Source organism: Anabrus simplex, chromosome 2 (assembly GCF_040414725.1).
Source record: "Anabrus simplex isolate iqAnaSimp1 chromosome 2, ASM4041472v1, whole genome shotgun sequence".
NCBI classification, from domain to species: domain Eukaryota; kingdom Metazoa; phylum Arthropoda; class Insecta; order Orthoptera; family Tettigoniidae; genus Anabrus; species Anabrus simplex.
In genome coordinates, this window is record NC_090266.1 from 137,154,074 (window position 1) to 137,173,041 (window position 18,968).

Consider the following 18,968-nt stretch of genomic DNA (forward strand, 5'->3'; position numbering starts at 1 on the left):
ACTCCTCAACTGTAATCTGTCTGGAAGTAGGAAAGGGGGCTGCCATTTTAACGATACTCCCCAAATCGATTCTGTCCGCGTAGTAGGCAATGGGGTCTGCAATTATAATGTAAACTTCCTAACTCGATTGTGAATGGCAGTAGACAAGTGAGCCTGCCGTTATATCACAAATACATAACAAACTTTTTACATTGGAAACAACGTACGGGGACCTCCCCGTGCTCTTTCTCGGATAACGCTAAGAGACATGCAATTTTAAAACAATCTTATTAACTGCATGTACACTATTTACGTCGATATTCAAATACAATGTAGAATACCGTAGCGAAGCACGGGTACATTCGCTAGTGTGAGATAATCTTACAAAAACTTTACCCTGGTCCACGCTTCTAACTCAATCTGACCCAAGAATAGACGACATATCATAGGACCAGCCATTTAGGCCACTAAATCCGGCGTGTCTTATGGTATAAACCTTTGTCGATATGACGTACGTTTAGTAGTAGTTAATCTGTAAATGAAGGTCTTCAATATTGTAAACACGCATATACTTTCGTATGTCGATATATATATATATATTCACTGATGTCGATTTTTAACGATCAAGAAAGGGTGGGTCTGCTATTGTAATCAGTACTCCCAACACCGACTTTGACTGGCAGTAGGAAAGGGTTCCTTCTCCAACTCCTGTGTAACTGTCATTAGTAAGGAAGGCCTACAATTGTAATGAATAGTTCCCCTCTCGATTTGACTTGCAGAAGGCAAGTGAGCATGCAGTTTTGTTTAAAACTCGATTGTGAATGGCAGTACGCAAGTGAGCCTGCCGTTATATCACAAATCCGTAACAAACACTTTACATTGGAAACAACGTACGGGGACCTCCCTATGCTCTTTTTCGGATAACGCTAAGAGACATGCAATTTTAAAACAATCTTATTTACTGCATGTACAGTATTTACTTCGATATTCGAATACAATGTAGAATACCGTAGCGAAGCACGGGTACATTCGCTAGTGTTAAAAAAATTAAGCTTTTTATCCTTTTTGAATCGTGAAATTACCAGCGTTTCGCCCCAGTGTAGCACTGGGTTCATCAGTTGGATTGCTACACCTTTCCAAGACGCTGGTGGCTAGTGTGCTAGTGCGGGGCATTTATACAAGTGGAGGCACATGCATCCCCTAGTGCACCGTCACTGCATTGTCCTACATAAGAGGCTTGCAGTCGTGTCTCAACGGCGCACTAGCTGCCAGCGTCTTGGAAAGGTGTAGCAATCCAACTGATGAGCCCACTGCTACACTGGGGCGAAACGCTGGTAATTTCACGCTTAAAAAAGCTTAAATGTTTTTAACATGGCGAATGTTAGATGATTTGAAATTTAGGAAGAGAAAACAGCATATTCACTTGATTGCCACTTCATTTTTGGTAGCTGTCAATGCAAGGTTACAATGAGCACTTGTAATTTGAAGAATATGAGATTTTTTTAAACTGACCATAGTAAAGTAGCGAGAATGCCATATTCGTAACTTTGTGTTGCTATTTTCATTTTACTATTTATTTTTGACGAACGACGAAGTAACGAATACGCTACATTTACGTATTTTCTGTAGTTGCTTTTTCTTCTGATTACTAAGGTCTTGATGAAAACTAATCAATGGAACCTAGTGAATGTGTCATTGAATTTCTGATATATCTGTTGTTGAGTTTTTGAAATCTCTTTGTTTCCTGACCCATCGTCGCCATAAGACCCATCTGTGTCGGTGCGACCTAAAGCCAATAGCAAAAACAAAATCCCTTTGTTGAATGTTCAGTGAATTGTTTATTGAAAATACTCTTGAAATATTGATAAACAATGCTTTTTGTGTATGTTAAAATTGGAGTTTTGACTATTTGAATCTTCCCACATCAGGTAGGTTATGATTCACAATTACAGAGAGAAAAGGGTGACCATATATAGAAATTTCTTAAAATATCCAATCCACTGTGTTAGTCCTTAGAACAGTATAGAACAAAGTAGTATAGTCTCAGATTTCCTACGTGTTCCGTTATACTATACTTTATGGTGCTGTAATTGAACAGTACAGCAAAGTTTAAAGAGTGGACAACATTCTGAAAAATTTTCCAAAATGTGAATAGAAAGTTAAAGCATCCAAAAGAAAATTATGTATGTAGCTAAACTTTCAACTATTCCACACTACCAACAGCAAACATTCTTGAAAGGAAAAAGGAATATGACTGGATGATAATTGCATTACGATATATCGGAATTTATTTTTTTTCATATAATGTGTAGTAGGATTGTTGCCTCCAAGGTCAAAACTACAGGATTAGCAATGACTCTAAAGAAAACGAAGAATTGTATACTGTGCATCCCTATACTTTCCTACGCAAGAAAATCTTTCCTTTTATACTACCTGCTTCATGTCGCACCAACACAGACATTTTTCGGCTTTGCTGGGAGATAAAAGGTGTGGAAGTGTATGAAAAATTAATTCATTAAAATAAATAAATAAATAAATAAATAAATAAATAAATAAATAAATAAATAAATAAATAAATAAATAAAAGTAGATAAGTAAAGCATGTCTATGGGGATAGGTGGATTCATTCTTTCCTTTCCAACCTCTTTCGCTGATATTTTTGAAAGGCAGTGACTATCGTAAGTGAAGTGCAATGCTTGTTTTAACTGTCTGTGGCTATAATAATGATTCAACTGCTACTCACGTGTAGAGTGAAAGGGAGAATAACATGGCGAATATTGTGAATGATTTGAAATTTAGGAAACGAAAATAGCATATTCACAAGTTTGCCACTTCGTCTTTGGTACGTAATTGAAAACATACGTTATACGCAGTTTAAAGGAAGGAATATGCCGAACTTTATTCTAATAAGGGCCTAGTCAAACTGAAGCTACTCTGACAGTTGTAACGTCGACCGCTGTCGTAGCCAAGAAGCGGGGAGCGGACAGCAGGGCTCCCACCACAAAAAATAAGGTTTCCTGAAACAAGAGCGAGATTCAGCCGTTGTTTTACGAACAAATTAAGAACTTTCGACGAAATTTTAAATTAACGTAGCGACAAAGAATCTACTAGCATGGCTCAGTAGGGCCATATTTAATTCTCGATGTCTGTACTGCTTGAAGGAGCTTGAATGAAATTAAAGCACTTAGGATTGTGATGCGCGGGAATATTTCCCTGTAGACGCCTCAGTATTGGGAATATAACTGTGTGTTGACAAATATCAAGAGACGAGGAAAAGGGCAATTAGCAAGGGATTACTCTGTAGGGGGCCGGAACGTGACCACGGAGATAACGGTGGTCACGGCCAGAAATAGTTGCAAGCTTACAACATCGTGTTAGCTTTTGTACATCGGTTCCAGGAAACAACAATATCCCAGGGACCCTGGCACGGCATGGTGGCGATTGTCGGGTTGTACCGTGGTCGAGAAATGGGCTGTATTTAAGATGCAGTGTTGCGAAGACTGTGACAGGATTGTGAGCTACACGTTAGTTCCTCATTTTGTGCCATGATAGTGACATTGTTTGAAGATGGACCGTGTTTTCCATAAAGAAGCCAGAACTATGTACATCCTCGGTAAGATATGAAAAATTTTTTTTTTTTAACTTCTAACAGCAGCACTAGCATGTAGAAGCAAGACAAGTGGATGCGTGCCTAAGTTCTACAGGTAGGCCTGTCTGTTTTGTCAAATGCCCGGGGACAGACTGGAACCTGAAATAGCACCATCAAAAAGTGCGGGTAACAGGTTTGTAATTGGCAGGCGTGATAGCTCAGTTCCGGCCATTCTACCTTCTCATCAAGACGGCCGAGGCTTGAATCGCAGTCGGTGCATGCAGATTTTTTAAAATGGGAAGTCACGTCCTGTTGAACGTAGATCCCGTCTCTTAGCTTAGTACTTTTGAGCCCTCACTGCATCATTTATGGTGGTGTATTTTGAAAATCCAACCATTTTTCGGGTTTATCTTGTACCTTAAATGGTGTGTGGATGCAGTGACGTACCCAGAAAATAATTTCCGTTGAGGGCAGGGGGGGGGGGAGTATTAGTCCAGGCCAGTAGCGTGGATACGACTTTCCCTTGGGAGGGGATATGAAAAAAAAGCCGGTCGTCCGAGTACGGTGACGGATCTTTAGCAGATATTTATGGTTTGGATGTTACCATAAACTATATCCGACAATCGAAACCATAGTTCCTGTACTCTTAACATAAACCGGCTGCAATATTGAAACTGTTCGTAAAATTAATATCATTCTTCGTTTGTGAGAAAGTAGAATCTTCATTTGATTTGTCTTCTTAAAAAAAGGAACCACTTTGGAACGACTTCCAGGTCGTAGATATTTCGATTACGGGAGACTCAAGGCCAACTCTATTTCACCCACAAATAAGGCTGAATCTTCCCCATCCCATGTATTTCTTGACTCTATCAGTTGCAGGAATCGCATGCAGGATGCCTTAAGTCAAATAAGAAGACCTAGAAGTAAACAGCCGGTCCTGTGGTGTAGAGGTAGCGTGCCCGTCTCTTACCGGAGGCCCCGGATTCGATTGCTGGCCAGGTCAAGGATTTTTACCTGGATCTGAGGACTGGTTCGAGGTACACTCAGCCTGCGTGATTATAATTGAGGGGCTATCTGACGGTGAGATGGTGGCCCCGGTCTAGAGAGCCAGGAATAGAGGCCGAGAGGATTCGTCGTTCTGACCATACGACACCTCGTAATCTGCAGGCTTTCGGGCAGAGCAGCGGTCGCTCGGTAGGCTATGGCCCTTCGGGGCTGTTCCTGGTTTGGAAAAGTAAACAAGGAAGCGACAGCCCTGCAAGGTACTTTAGCTTCCAGCTGATTCTTCCGTTCGGTGTGGTGCATTTAGGACAATTGGAAAATGTACGAAATTCTCCTCATAAAGCCTTGTAAAAATATTAACTGCATCTATTTATAACAAATGCCTCTTTTTTATGTGGCTCAGTTGGTTGAGTCACTGTTCTTCTGAGTCTGAGTTCGCGGGTTCAAATCCCGGCTAGGGTCGATGGTTCTTGAAAGGGTGTTTTAATGGCAACAGCTCCATGTCGTTGGTTTCTTTCAGAAATAACTACCATACTCCTATTGACGAAAGAAGCTCTGCACTATGACGGCCTAAGTTTGGAATAACCACGGGGAGGGGGACCCCAAGGTGTCCAGACACCCCAGGAGTTTTAAGGAATGTACTTGTATTAAGCATATTATATACACTCTTACTTGGAGCCAAGGATACTCATTTCCTTATTAGGTATTCTATACCACCTAAACTCTCTGGTAATTTGGACACGTATCAAAATAATATTCTGGATGAAGAAATACCTTCATGCCTCCCCCCCCCCGCCCAACCGAAATCCTTGCTACGCTATTGACGTCGTCCACTTCAGATGTAACCCAAGGTAAGTCGAAGTAAATTTAATGGACTATTCTGTTGAGAAGAGACGATTTATAATATCGCACAGAAAGGTTTTTTGCTCTCCTGAACTGTTGGGAATTTAATGTTCATTAGTTTAACATGGTGGTGACGACATGTCCAAGAAATACATAACGCCGGAAGCAATGTTCCTTGTCACCGTTGGCGCACTTCATGAACGTTTGCTGACAGCCATCGTCCGAATCACACTGCTTTTCAGCTTCAAACACTCTGTAGGGTAGTATCTGGAACCTCTGTGGTCTGACGCTGAAGTCATCATAGCATTCGATAATAATCCAGGGATATCTAACGAATTATACGAAGACAGGGAAACAAAATGTTTATGAATTATATACATCGGCAATGAAGTTGAATCCCTTGAACAGTATTAAGGACGCAACGATTTTCAGTCCGCTTCTTCACAGCCTTGAGCCGCTGAAAATAAAGCACATCGAGTGGCTGAAGGTAAGGTGGAGTCGAGGAGGGATGATCCCGACCACAGATCGCTATACATATATGGATTCTATCACAATATGTTCCGGTCGAGAAACTGCGTATGATAAGATGTTGCGACATGCGCTATTTCGTGATTACGTTGGACTTCCAGATCCCCTGAACAAAATGTTGTAAATTTAGCATGTGGAACGTCTGGGGATTTTATACAGCACTGCTGCCTTGTCGTGATGGCACCGATGCCGGGAATCGAACCAAGATATATTAAGTCCCATAGCATATATTAAGTTAAGGAGATTAGAATTGAACTAGTGGATCCCCAGTACAGGAGACCACTAGGAATGTATAAACGAAAGGATAAAGAGTTTTCTTACAAGAAGAATTATGGTTATTAATTGTGTAAAATGTGCTACTTTATATTTGAAACATTTAGAATTGGATATGTGAAATTACTTGTTCTTCAAGTCCTGCTACGGAAGGCTTATGAGTAACTTGTTATTGAGTTGTAATCTTATCTATGTAAACTGACCAAGGGTTGAGTAAATGAACAGTGGCTAGCTACAAGCACAAATCCATCATTCAGAATAATTAGCATTGGGAGAGACAAGGAAAGAATACATGACTCATGGAAGGATGGAGCATCGGAAAATCTCCACTTCATGGCAAAACATTCCACTCAGTGAGAGATATGAGTTAGGCTGAGTGAGACAGAGAATAAGTGGTTCTGAGATTGACCACCATAGCACCACCTACTGGAGAGGGATCCCAGTTGGGGGTAGACTAGTACTAGGGTGGGAGTTCCCCCTCTCACTAGTTAGCAAGGGCCAGACCAGGATATATATACAAGCTGCCGAGGCTTAAGGGATATCTTTAGTCTTGGACAGGAGAACGCTCTACGTAGGTCAAGAACGTCGGTAATAAGACTGGAGGTGCTTACATTCAGAATGAGAGAGAGGAGTAGGACATAGCCGCGTTAGAAGTGATATTGGAAAGACTTAGTCTCTCAGACAGTAGTGGGAGATGCGGACTTAGGCTTAGAGACAAGCTAGAGGGCAACTCTCAGGTTTTCAACATAGACTCTACCCAGGTCGGAAGTCAGTATTCTAAAAGCTTCCGGAGCAGGCACATCACTGAAGTATGCTGTAAATAGACATTGTAAATATGTACGGTAGTTGGGAAGTCAGAGTTGAATTCAAATATATATCATATTAAATGGGACTCAGTACTTCATTTAATGGTTCAGGGCACCCAACCCACAGATTCTCCAAGCCGCTCGGGAGAACAAATCGTCCAGAACATCTCGGGACAAGGTGAGTCACGACAGCCTCTTAGATATCACTCCACTAACTTCGTCGACCATAACAGATATATTTATATCCTGGGTCAGTGCACAAGCGGACTGCAGTTATGGTGTTAGGCATCTGACTTACAACGTAATGTGTGCATGTCTGAAATGCAAACGTAAACCACAACTTACTTCGATTACTGATCGCCGAATCGAATCAAGCTGCTGCGCTACCTCTACCGTATATTATAGCGGACAAAACTTGATAAAGAAAATTATAGGAAATATACACTCTCTGAAATTACATTCCAGCGTTCGTAAATTACTATCTACAATTTTTCTTCTTATTTTCTTCCACTTTTCCCTCACCTTGTCGTCGCACGCATGGACTTGACCCTGCTTTATAGCCAGACGCCCTTCCCGACGCCAACTCTATTTTGTTCAGTATTGTTTGTTTATGGTGGTTCGTACTTGGTGTGTTGTGTATATATGAAGAGGTGTTCAAGACAAACACCCTGTCCTAGAGCCACAGCAATTAACCATACGCGGCTAAATACAGATCCAGCCCTCTGAACCGAATATTTACCAGTCAGCCAAAGAGTTAGACCCCATAGTTACCTATTAAGGAAGGCTAATGTGAATTGTTAGGCAGTCCGACTTATTAGCTGAACGGTCAGCGATGAAACCTTCGGTTCATAGGGTCCCGGGTTCGATTTCCGGCTACACAATTCGCACCTGCGGCCTCACAGAGTGGGAAAAGCGGTAATAGAAAAAAAAAAAGAAAATGTGAATTGTAGTACAGCGGAAGTAATACAACGTACTTACCTTACAATTCTAACTCAAAACTACTTACCTCCGATTCACTCCAAGGAGCAGCTTCTCTGCGACGTCCCAGTCACGTGGCGTTGGGTTGTTTCTGGAACCTTTTTATGAACTTCTGTATAATTCAGATGTTCACTGAGCTTGGGACAACAAGGGCCAATTCTGATGTGGAATAAGCCCTGGTGTGAGTCTGAATGAGCTGTATTCAGACTATTAATGACAGGTGTGTTAGTTACTCGGTAATTATCATGTATTCTGGAGATGGTGTGTTTGAACCCCATTGTCAGGAGCCTTGAAAACGGTTTTCCATGGTTTCCTATTTTTCACTATAGGTAAATGTTAGGACTGTACCTTGGTTAAGACCACAACCACTACCTTGTCAGTTCGTTCAGCCTAGCTGAAAACTGACTTGTGTTCGTGTGACGCTAAACAGTCAAAAATAAAGCACAGCTATGACATTGTGAGTAAATGTTTGGGAGGAAATGTTTATAATAACATTTCAAGGAAAATAATAAATTTGTTTTTTCCGCTTTGTGATGGATAGTAGTCTATTTTATCGTGTATATGTATATAATATAAGACCATGTTACCTTGCCTTGGTGGGGAGACTTGCGAGCCGTAGGTGCAACCATATCGGATAGCTGTCTGTCGAGAGAGCACACTAACAAACGGTTAATCGAAAGGTGGGGGAGTAGCAGCCTTTCGGAAGTAACAAGGGCGGTGGTCTGGATGATTGACCGATATGGTCTTGTGATAGTATTTAACTTGCCTTAGCTGTGTTGATAATGGTATACGGCTGAAAGCAACGTGAAACTACAGTCGTAACTGATTGCTCATGACATGCAGCTCTCTCTGTATGAATGAATGATGTGCAGATTATGGCTTATTCCCAGGTAAAATATTCCGGAGGTAAATTAGTCCCCCATTTGGATCTCTAGATGGGGAGAGCCCGTGAGGGAGCAATCATCAGGAAGATGAATGCTGAGACTCACCGAGTGGGAGCGTACAATGTAAGAATTTTGAATAGTTGTGGTAGGTTAGATAATCTGAGAACGGAAATGGATAGACTAAAGTGAGGTGTAGTTGTTATAAGTGATGTTGACAGGAAGAGTAGGATTTTTGGTCAGGAGACTACAGAATTATCAACACAATCAAACAGGAAAAGTGCTGGAGTTGGTTTAATAAGAGATAGACGATTTAACACAATATGTGAAAGGAGACGAGAATATTTAGTTATTGTGACAGAAAATGAAATGGCGTATGGCTTTTAGTGCCGGGTGTGTCCTAGGACATGTTCGGCTCGCCAGGTGCAGGTCTTTTGATTTGAATTCCGTAGGCGACCTGCGCGTCGTGATGAGGATTAAATGCTGATGAAGGTGACACATACACCCAGCTCCCGTGCCAGCGAAATTAGCCAATGATATTTCAAATTCCCGACCCTGCTGGGAATCGAACCCGGGGTCCTTGTGACCAAAAGCCAGCACGCTAACCATTTAGCCATGGAGCCGGACAGTGTGACTGGAGACTGGAATGCAGTGGTATGCCAAGGAAGGGAAGGGAACGCCGTAGGACAATTCGGACGGGAACATTGGAACGAAAGAGGAAGTCGGCTGGTTGAATTCTGCACTGATCATAATTTAGTCCTTGATAATACTTGGTCCAAACACCAAAAACGACGGCTTTATACGTGGATGAGACCTGGAGACACAGGAAGGTATCAGATAGACTTAATTAGAGATTCAGAAACCAGGTGTTGGATTGCAAGACCTTCGCAGGAGCTGACGTGCATACTGGCCATAACTTAATGGTCATTAAATGTTATCTGAAGTTGAAGAAATTGAAGAAAGGACGGAATGTAAGAAGATGGAATTTATATAATTTGAAAGAGTGTGAGGGATTTTTTTTAGCGATATGTAGAACAAGGACTAAATGAAAAGGATGAAAGAAGATGATGAAGAGTGGACAGTCACGAAGAATGATGTCAGTAGGATTTTGAAAAAAAAGTTACGGTGAAAGTTAAGATCAAGTGGGAATCAATGGATAACTCTGGAGATATTAGACCTGATCGATGAACGACAAAAGGACAAGAATGAAAAATATGAGGAAGGAAGAAAAGAATACAGGCGATTCAAGAATATCATAGATATAAAGTGCAGGACAGCTAAGGAAGAATGGCTGAAAGAGAAGTGCAAGGATGTTGAAGGTTGTATGATTGTAGGAAAGGTGTTGCTGCATGAAGGAAATTCAAGGAATCCTTTGGAGAAAGGAAAACTAGGTGTATGAATAATAAGAGCTCAGATGGAAAACCACTTCTGGGAAAATAAGACAAGACGGAAAGGTGGCAGGAACATATTCAACAATGGCATGATAAGATTCTGGAACAAGGTGAGGCTGTTTGATGCTGGTGAAATGGGAGAACCAATTTTGAGGTCAGAATTCGACAGAGCTTTGAGATACACAAATGGGAACAAGGCACCTGGCATGGATGACATATCTTTAGAATTACTGCCTGCCTTAGGAGAAACCAGCAGGGCAAAGTTATTCCATTTAGTGTGTAATATGTATGATAAAGGAGAAGTGCTGTCCGATTTGAGAATGAGTGTTGTTATACCTATTCCCAAGAAGTCAGATGCTGACAAGTGTGAAAAATACCGCACCATTAGTATAATATCTCACGCTTGCAAGATGTTAATACATATTATTTAGAGAAGAATGGAAAGACAAATTGAAGCTGAGTTGAGAGACGATCAGTTTGACTTCAGAAGAAATGTAAAGGAGATCAGAAAGGAATTCGGAAAAGGAATCACAATCCAAGGGGAGGAAATCAAAACTCTGAGATTTGTCGATGATATCATTATTTTATCTGAGACTACAGAAGATCTGGTGAAATTGCTGAATGGTATGAACAGAGTCTTGAGGAGGGAGTACAAGATGAAAATAAATAAGTCCAAAACAAATGTAATGGAGTGCAGTCGAACGTAGTCAGCTAACGCAGGAAATATTATATTACCTAATAAAGTCTTAAAGGAAGTACATGAATATTGATACTTGGGCAGCAGAATAACTAATGATGATAAGAATTAAGGAGAACACGAAATACAGACTAGCACAGACAAGGCCTTTCTTAAGGAAATAAATGTGCTCAATTCATACGTTGATATACTGTCGTAAATTAAAAAGACATTTTTGAGGATATTGCATGGAAGTGAAACACGGGTGATACCTAGCTCAGAAAGAAGCTTTTGAAATGTGGTGGTACAGAAGAACGATGAAAGTGAGATGGGTAGATCGAATCACGAATGAAATGATACCGAATTGAATTGGTGAGAGGAGAACGATTTGGCGAAATTTGACCAGAAGAAGAAATTAAATGGTAGGACACATCTTAAGACAATTGTTCTCTTTTTACAACTTGCTTTACGTCACACCGACACAGATACTTCTTATGGCGACGATGGGGTAGGAAAGGTCTAGGAGTGGCAAGAGTGGAAAGGAATCGGCCGTGGCCTTAATTATGGTACGAATGGGAACGGTCCCGGCATTTGCCTGGTGTGAAAATGGGAAACCACGGAAAACTACCTTCAGAGCTGCAGACAGTGGGGCTCGAACCCACTGTCTCCCGGATGCAGGCTCACAGCTGCGCGCCCCTAACCGCACGGCCAACTCACCCGGTCACATCTTAAGACACCCAGGACTTGTTCAGTTGGTTTTTGAGAGAAGTGAAGGTCTGCCATTCCGCATTCAGGAAAGGAACGAGAACTTTAAATAATATATTTGTTATGAAAATAATAATGGGCAAATATGTAAAGGGAAAAGGTGGTAAGTTATACATTGCAGCTATCGATTTACGAAATGCCTTTGATTCTATCAGCAGACGGGGGGGTCATTGCGAAACTGGGTGGAATAAGGCTGTCACACAAAAATATTACTGCTATAGGAGGAGTACTTACAGGGCTTAGATGTACGATTAAAGTGAAGGAAGACTCATAATAGGAGAAATACAATCAAATACTGGACTAATGTAAGGGTACAATCTATCACTTATTAGGAACATATGTACAACGTATTTTTGACCATTTGTTATTTTTGTTATTTACTTCCAAATTTAATAAATTAATCACAGTGCAAACTGTGAAATCCATACAGAAAATTGACAATGATAAACGAGGTAACAGATAAAAAGCTAATTGATTACGAGTTTTGGCTAGGTAACGCTAAGAAATGTTTTCTAAACGACACGTATTATTATTATTATTATTATTATTATTATTATTATTATTATTATTATTATTATTATTATTATTATTATTTCAGAGCATTATTAGTTCTTGGAGGTAGTGAACTACCTGCTTAATTATTGGTCTTTGGAATCCAGTAACATGAAACGTGCATCGTGAGGAAAGTTATTGGAGCACTACTGACGGGAGAAGATAAAGAAAAGTCATTATTTTTGCTAGCTCATTTTTAAACAAGATTATTGAGGCTGTTATGATATCTCAATAGGCAGGATATCTCGTTTTATCCGTAAACTTAAAGGAGTGGGGAAAGGAACAAGGCTCGTCTTACGGTGTCATATAGACTATATGATACCAATAACAAAATGATACAACATTTGAAAGTGTTAGGACAGTAAAGACAAGGTTTATGAAGTTCTCTGGTGAAGTACAATCAACAATATACTCTCTTGTACTTTCACTTAAATATATGTTCTTTATAGTAATTGAAACATTGCATGTTACAATTTATCACAGAATTCAAATATTTGGCATTTAAATGATGACATACCCAGCTATTCCCATTTTTTAATGAGAAGTATTTATGTTATAATCCGTATTGTAAACTTCTTTAAATCTTCTTGCTGCTGGGTGACTTTGTAACATGTCCTTTCTTTTTCAGACCAAGAAAGGTAACTTAATCGGAGGAATACATTTATATTGGAGTTCATTGGTTTTGGCCTTATAAGACGGAAGTAATCTTCCTTTATTTTTTGGCTGCAGTTGAGTATGTAATTTGTATTAAATTAAATGTTTTGGAGCTCTGTCTTTGCTTTGACGTACAGATCAGTGATCCTGCCTCAAAATATCGACCATTCCATACATTCTGTTGTTGACTTTAGATAATAGTTATTCTTCCTATGAGGGCATCGTTTCAATTAACAACCACCTCTCCTGCTAATGAAACTGATTTCATAACTTGTTCTATACCCTGGGAAAATTATTTCGACCAGTTTTCCCCTCAACAGTTACGTCGGTTTCTTCGTTAGCGTTAGTCAGATGAACATAATACATTTCATGCACCAAGTATATGACGAAAGTACTGTAATGTACGTTCAATTTTGGCTTCATTACATCATTTCATTTCATTAAATCAATATAAATTAATTAAAGGTCGATCTCCCTTGATTTGAAATAATAACAATGTCCACTTCATAATAGATGGGAGAAATATGATTCTGTTCTGTACAAGGAGAAAACGTTACATAGTTTGACTAACATTACATTAAGGAAGCATTTTTTTGTTGACGTCTTTTCATATGGTTTAGAATTCTCTTCATTGTTAAAGCAATAGAACTGCACTTTTCGTTGTAACAGGAGTAAAAATAAAAAACAGAGGTCTCCTTTGGAAATTAATAACTTTTAGATGTGGTGGGTGGTCTTTCACAGCATTCAAGGCTGACTCACAAAGAGGAAACTTAGAGTTATATTGACACCGAACAATAACAAAGAGTTTACATGATGAGGGATTCAGCATTTAGAAGCACTCAAACCCACTTGGATTCTTCACATATATTCTCAGTTCTCTTACCAACGCATTCTCAAGAAAACTGGCGTCATAATGAAGCACTATAAGCGAAATTAACAACCTGTTCTTCACATTAAGTTATCACAGGGGTTGTGAACGAGGCTAGCTTATATATTTATTTCTGGAACAGAACTGCCTTCTGTAAAATAAAGGTACGTTATACTTCTTATTTGTTGAGACAGGTATCCGATATAGATGGTTTACTGTAGATATGTCATTTTCACATAGAATTTCCTTTGAAAGCTGTTTCTGTTTGATACAATTGCAAAGCTCACTTATGATAAGAATGCAAGCAAAGAGAGTGCAAGATGACTTTCTGAAATTCTTTTCTTTTGGATGCGAAATTTATTGCACGACTGTGTCTGAGGCATTTTCTACCGTTAGTGTCCGGAGATATATAGTTGCGCCGTTGCCGTCTTAATCTAGTTTCATTGCTGTCCTCAGTTAATATAGAAGAATTTCCAACTGCTTCGCTTCCATTTTATAGTCAGCTGAACATTGTTTGTAATTAGTATTCCACATACAAAAAGTGAGGCATACCATTCCAGGAAGAAGTTACATATGTTACAGAATCTAAAAGGAATCCTCTTCTGGTTCTTCACTGCAGATATTCCATGTTAGTTCCATAGTCACCCTACTTGTTAAGAAATCCTCAGCGATGGTCATCACGGTCAATTATTATGGAATCATTCTTAAATTTAAACTGATAACATGGAAAATATTTTCCCTGAGATGCAGTGTATTGAGAAAAGGAAACTTTACATCAAATACAGCTAACTTACACAACGTTCGCGCAAGAAACATCTAAATACAGTATCGGAACATTGATTTTTAAGCAAGTGGAAAATAGTGGCCAATTTGATGCCTGAAAGTTAACTCTAAAAGTCAGTTAATTTACCTGCTGAATGCACAAGTATGCTGTACTTGATGCTTCCTTAAATAAATTCATATTGTTTTCATCATTGTTATCAAACGTTCCCTTTCTCTAATATTAAATAAATATTACACTTTACAGAGATCAGTTGAGGTGCATTTCCTAATATTCATCAGTTACAGAAACAACATATCCCTGGTTGAAACCATTTCTTTCCCTATTGCACTTAACTTTGAAGTACTGCACATACTTCCAAAAACTATATATATATACATACACATATTCTTCCAATAAGTCATTTTGATCAACATTCAAAAAACTGAATTGATTTCGCATAACTTTTATTCCATAGATGATGTGGCATTTAACATAAAACTTTCATTCTGAAGGGCCAGAAAGAATGAACGAACAAGGTTAAAAATTTGGGAATTCTTTACTCATCAATGACGAAAGAGTATTGCAAGGATTGTTTTTTTTTTAATTGTCTTTTGCAAACCAGATATTCTACTCCTTGTAGGTAATCGCAACCTACACTTGATCAAGGTACTGCATTCCTCCTTTTAGAAAACACGGTCACATAATTTTAAATACACCAAAGGACTGGGCTGAGAAAGAATGACGGGTCAGTTAAATACACACTTGCTTGATCTTTACATATATTTGTGGAGTGTGGAGACAAAGAGTGCTCCATGCAGAACACGAATGATATGTGTTGTACGGGACTTGGAGTTCATTCATCTTCTCACTGGAAGAATTACAGCGGACTATTTCCTCTTGTTTCACAGTGATTAATTTTCTTCTACAAAACTATAGATACCTAGTCCTCAAATGTTCGATAGACTAGAGACAAGCGTCCGTGTCCCTTATTTCTATATAGACTTTGGTATTATGGCGTAATGATACGATCACGCATTTTAAAACAAATAGTAGTTTCCGTCACTTTATATCAAATAATTGTTCGACATAATAAAACATTTTTCTGTCTGTCTTTATAATAATCTATGAACACCGTACAAGTAGGCATCTATTTACAAGTCTCGTTCTCACATTGTTCTTTATTAAAGCACCATATAATGTACTTCGTCTTGTATATTGCACAATATTACCCGGTACCGGTCGGGTACGCTATTGTATAGATGAAGGCTGAAGCTGGAGCGGCTTTTCTGCCAGACTGGAGAAGTAGAAGATTTAATCCTACGCCACAATGGAGCCTTGGCTCCCGCTGTTAACGGGGGACAATCAATACACGAAGCTAGTGGGGCTTGCTCGATTGTGCTACTTGCCCGCCTGCCAAGTATTCATAGCAAGGACCGTATGACGGCTGGAAAAAGTCGATCATTTTTCCTGAAAAGCTCTCCTTGGGTTATTTTCTATAGTGAAAGAATTTCGAGCCTCTAGGCGTTTTACATCAATGTGGCAGCCTCGATGAATCGTCGTGTTATTTCTCCCCAGTAAGAGTGGTGGGGTGGTTGTCGTATTAGTCTTGGCGTTACAGCACAGGTGGCTGGGTCACAAGATCTTGGAGATGTAAGCCGGGCCCGGAGGTGGTAACAAGAAGGGCGCCAGGAAGGCGTGGCTACTGCCAGCGGGGACGGCTGGGAACGAGGACGGTGGAGCTGGGCCCAGACTGCTGCCCGGACCGCTCGCTTCATGCAGTTTTCGCATGTGCTTTTTCAGATCAAAGTTTCTGCAAAAGCCTTTCCCACAAATTTTGCAGGTGAAGGGTTTCTTGTCGTTGTGCGTATGCATGTGAAATGTCAAGTTGTAAATCTGATGGAAAGCCTTATTGCAAATCGTACACTTGTAAGCTTTCTCGCCGCTGTGTGTCAGTTTGTGGTTCTTGTAATTGCCTTTTTGGTGGAAACCCTTACCACAGTACTCACAAACGAACGGTTTATAACCCGCATGTATTCTCGCATGCGTGTTGAGTGTCGAACTGCGGTTGAAGGCCTTGCCACAGGTGTGACATTTGTGCGGTTTTTCTGATGTATGGATGATCTTGTGGCGACACAGCGTCGACGCCTGTCTAAACCCCTTTCCACATATCTTACAAACGAACGGTCTGGCTCCTGTATGAACTGGCATATGCCGTGTAAGGTTGTAATGTGCGTTGAAGATTTTACCACATTCGGGGCACGTGAAACTCTTCTGTTTGCCGGATGCTGGAACACCCTGACTGGACCTTTTAGTTGACACTGTATCTTGGGTATCTTGAGGTTTGGGAGAACGCGACTCTCGTGGTACAACACAACCCACCGTTCCTGGACCGGAGTTAGAAGATACGTTAGGAGCCCCACGAACTTCAGGAACGGCCAGAGGCACTGGGGTGGGCTCAACTCCAGAATTGCTGGTCGGATAGGAGACCCGCAGCAGTTGGTTGGGGTGATAATACAGGAGAGGGTACTGCTGTAGAAAGTCTTGAGGCCGAAAGGTCGGAACATATTTCTTGAAGGCCGAGTCCAGCTGCACTGGGTACGGCAGCTGCGGGAAGGAGATGACTGGCTCTGCTACACGCTTATTGTCCGGCTCCATGATTTTGGCGATGGAGAATGTCAGCGACCGTGCATTGGAGCTGGAAGAGCTCGGTCGGCCGCGCTCCGACGCCACGGTCGCGGCGCTCACTGAGGACTCACTGGGCATCACGCCGGTCTGGAACGGCTGCATCACAGCACCCCACGCTGGAACGAAAAACCGCCATAATATAGCACAATGCTAGGAAATTCATTATATATAATTCTAAACAGCGTTTGATTTTGTTTATGGACACTCCATTAAATGAAATATTTGCTATACTGCTGAGCTACAACTTTTTTAGGATACCATAATTGGCCTTAATTTAGTATAGCCTACTTTACATTAGTTTCTTTTGTTTTTGTAATTAAAACTATTTGAACTATTGACCTGTTCCTTCTCTATAAATCCTCCTGGAGTTTGTATTTCATTTGTGGTCAACAGAGTTGATTGAACGATCTCGTACAGTCCCACTAACTACTTTTACGGTTTTCAGAGATGCTAAGGTGTCTGAAATTTGTCCCACAGAAATCCTCTTGCTTGCAGGTAAAATCTACTGGGACGATGCTTGTGCATCTCCTCATACCACAGGACTGAGTCGGGATCGAACCCGCCAACCTGGGTTCAGAAAGCCAGTGCTCTACTGCCTGAACCACTGAGCCCGGCGTGTTGAATGTACTGGCATAAGTGACGGAACATTAACTACAATTTCAAGGTAGTGCTGCATCTGCAGTTGTTCCATTTGTGAGTTGAAATATCAGTTTCTTGTCCACTGAACATTCTGGCGAAATGAAAATCGCACGTGTCTGTAAACCAAGGAAGTTCTGGTTTGAGTCCTGGCAATGTAAAATATTTTAAATTCAAGTAAAAGTAAGAAACAGTGCAGCCCACCTTGTGGCCATGATCGTGCTCTGACACCGTGGTTAGCCGGTTCGAGTCCAATTTTTCAAAGAAATCACCATTAGAATGTTTTTGCTATTCGCTTTATGTCGCACCGGCACAGATAGGTTTTATGGCGTCGGTGGGATAGGAAAAGCCTAGGAATGGGGAGGAAGCGGCCGTGGCCTTAATTAAGGTAGAGCCCCCGCATTTGCCTGGCGTGAAAATGAAAAACCACGGAAAACCATCTTCAGGGCTGCCGTCAGTGGGGTTCAAACCCACTATCTCCCAGATGCAAGCTCACAGCTTCGTGGCCCTATCCGCACGGCCAACTCGCCCGGTCATTAGAATGTAGGGTAGGAGAGGCGGTGGTAAACAGCTTCTTTTTTTTTTTTTTTTTTGCTAGTTGTTTTACGTCGCACCGACACAGATAGGTCTTACGGCGACGATGGGACAGGGAAGGGCTGGGAGTGGGAAGGAAGCGGCCGTGGCCTTAATTAAGGCACAGCCCCAGCATTTGCCTGGTGTGAAAATGGGAAACCACGAAAAACCATTTTCAGGGCTGCCGACAGTGGGGTTCGAACCTACTATCTCCCGAATACTGGATACCGGCCGCACTTAAGCGACTGCAGTATACAGCTTCTAATCACTAGATTGAGTGCCATGAGCTTTGTTTCTATTCCTAACCTTTCTCCTCGCACTCCGGTTAGTAACCAATGTGGGAAATTACAAAATGAAAGTAACCGAGATAAATTACAATTACCTGAGAAACATTTTACCCAGTTAAAATTACAAATTACTTTTTCAAAGAGTAATCAGTAAATTACAGTTACTTCACAGAACGCCAGTCGTGAGGAAATCACTGACAGTTTTTCACGTGGGGAGGGATACAAAGTTTGGAAGGAAA

General features: G+C 40.8%; 1 protein-coding gene across 1 annotated transcript; it reads right to left on the reverse strand.

Annotated features, from left to right (window-relative positions):
- Positions 1 to 16,180: 16,180 nt before the first annotated feature.
- On the reverse strand, positions 16,181 to 17,335 carry LOC136863465 (fez family zinc finger protein erm-like). Its single transcript, XM_067139870.2, has one exon. It carries the CDS (start codon positions 17,333 to 17,335, stop codon positions 16,181 to 16,183), a length of 1,155 nt encoding a protein of 384 aa, XP_066995971.2.
- Between the last annotated feature and the right edge of the window lie 1,633 nt (positions 17,336 to 18,968).